The sequence below is a fragment of the Orycteropus afer genome, unplaced genomic scaffold, assembly GCF_000298275.1.
Source record: "Orycteropus afer afer isolate SDZICR_OR568_19922 unplaced genomic scaffold, OryAfe1.0 scaffold00559, whole genome shotgun sequence".
Lineage (NCBI taxonomy): Eukaryota > Metazoa > Chordata > Mammalia > Tubulidentata > Orycteropodidae > Orycteropus > Orycteropus afer.
Genome location: NW_006922146.1, coordinates 871,005 through 872,464, shown reverse-complemented (window position 1 = coordinate 872,464; position 1,460 = coordinate 871,005). Strand labels below are relative to the sequence as shown.

Sequence of the window (1,460 nt, the reverse complement as noted above, 5' to 3'; positions counted from 1 at the left end):
ACTGGCTTCCCCTCCACCTTCAAAGTTACCCAAGATTTAGGGAGGGGTTCTGAGTCCTGTCTCCCCTAGTAGCTGTCCTCACCTGCTGTCAAGGTCCTAACAGGAACAGGTTTCTCATATCTTTTGTTCTCTTTCTTTGGGCATTCATTCTTCCAATGTCCAGTTCCCTTGCAAAATGCACATTGGTTCGGAGCCAGGGCTGGATCTTGGCGGGGCCTGTCATGGTGGTCTAGTTTCCTTCCTCTCCCTCTGTCTCCCCGAGTTCCGGTGAAGAGAATCTTTGCTAACTCTTTCTGATTTTGTTTATTCTCTTTGGCTTGGAACTCCCTTTCCTCCCTCCATATTCTTTCTTCCCTTTCCTCCGGGGTTTCCCTAGTATTATACACTCTCTCTGCTACTTTCATTAGGTCCTGTAGGGTTTGCTCACCGAATCTATCTATCTTCTGAAGCTTTCTTCTGATATCAGGGGCTGCTTGGTTTACAAAAGATAGGACTACTGCTGCTCTACTCTCATCAGCTAGTGGATCCATGGGAGTATACAGCCTAAATGCATCCATCAATCTTTCTAAGTATGCTGCGAGGCTCTCTGTCAGCTCCTGCCTGACTAAGTTTACCTTGGCCAAATTAGTCAGCTTCCTCGCCGCTGCTCGGAGACCAGCCATTAGATAGAATCTGGCAGTACTTTTGAAGCTTCTCCCTCCCCTCGGGAAGTTCAAAGTTCCAACCAGGGCGAGATAACGGAAACCCCGCGTCAATTAAATTCTGAAGCGTGGTAGGCTGCCCATTGTCCCCCGGAACATTTTTCCTGGCCTCGGTCAAGATCCTCTCCTTCTCCTCTGTGGTGAACAAAACCTGCAATAGCTGCTGACAATCATCCCAAGTGGGGTTATGAGTAAACAATACAGAGTCTAACTAATTAATCAGGCTTTGGGGGTTCTCAGAAAAGGGGGCGTTTTGCGCCTTCCAGTTATACAGGTCTGATGTCGAAAATGGCCAGTACTGCCAGGTTCTGCTTCCGTCCTCATGGGGCGGGCCAACCGCCCTGAGAGGCAGTGCCTGGACAGTAGACGATGCAGCTGCAGCTTCCTGGGAGCCTCTCTGGCGCAGGCGGAGACCGGAGGCTGGGCCCGTAATGACGGGCGGCGGCGCACTTGGAGCATTCGCTCCACTCCCTCCCGACACTTGCGGAACCTGGAGAGGGTGGGGAGGTGGAAGAGGCTGAATCTGGTGAGGGTGGGGAGGTGGCAGAAGCGGCGGAGGGGCATAGGGGGATGGGGATATGCTGCTCTCTAGATCCATTAAATCGAGGTCAACCTGAGAATCAGGTAAAACTGGTGGAACAGCTGCTTGGGACCCAGGTCGTCTGGGTTTCTCCTTCCCGCTGGTCCCAAGTGAGGATGTCAATACCTTAACAGAAGGGTTCGGAAGAAAAGGTTTTAGCCATGGGGGTGGATTGGTTA

General features: G+C 51.7%; 1 protein-coding gene across 1 annotated transcript in view; it reads left to right on the top strand.

The window, feature by feature from the left end:
* Positions 1-1,023: 1,023 nt before the first annotated feature.
* Positions 1,024-1,460, top strand: part of LGALSL (galectin like) — a 22,673-nt gene continuing 22,236 nt past the window's right edge. Inside the window, exon 1 of the mRNA XM_042782986.1 lies at positions 1,024-1,200. Coding sequence (XP_042638920.1) covers positions 1,024-1,200 — 177 coding nt within the window. The remainder of the gene's footprint in view (positions 1,201-1,460) is intronic.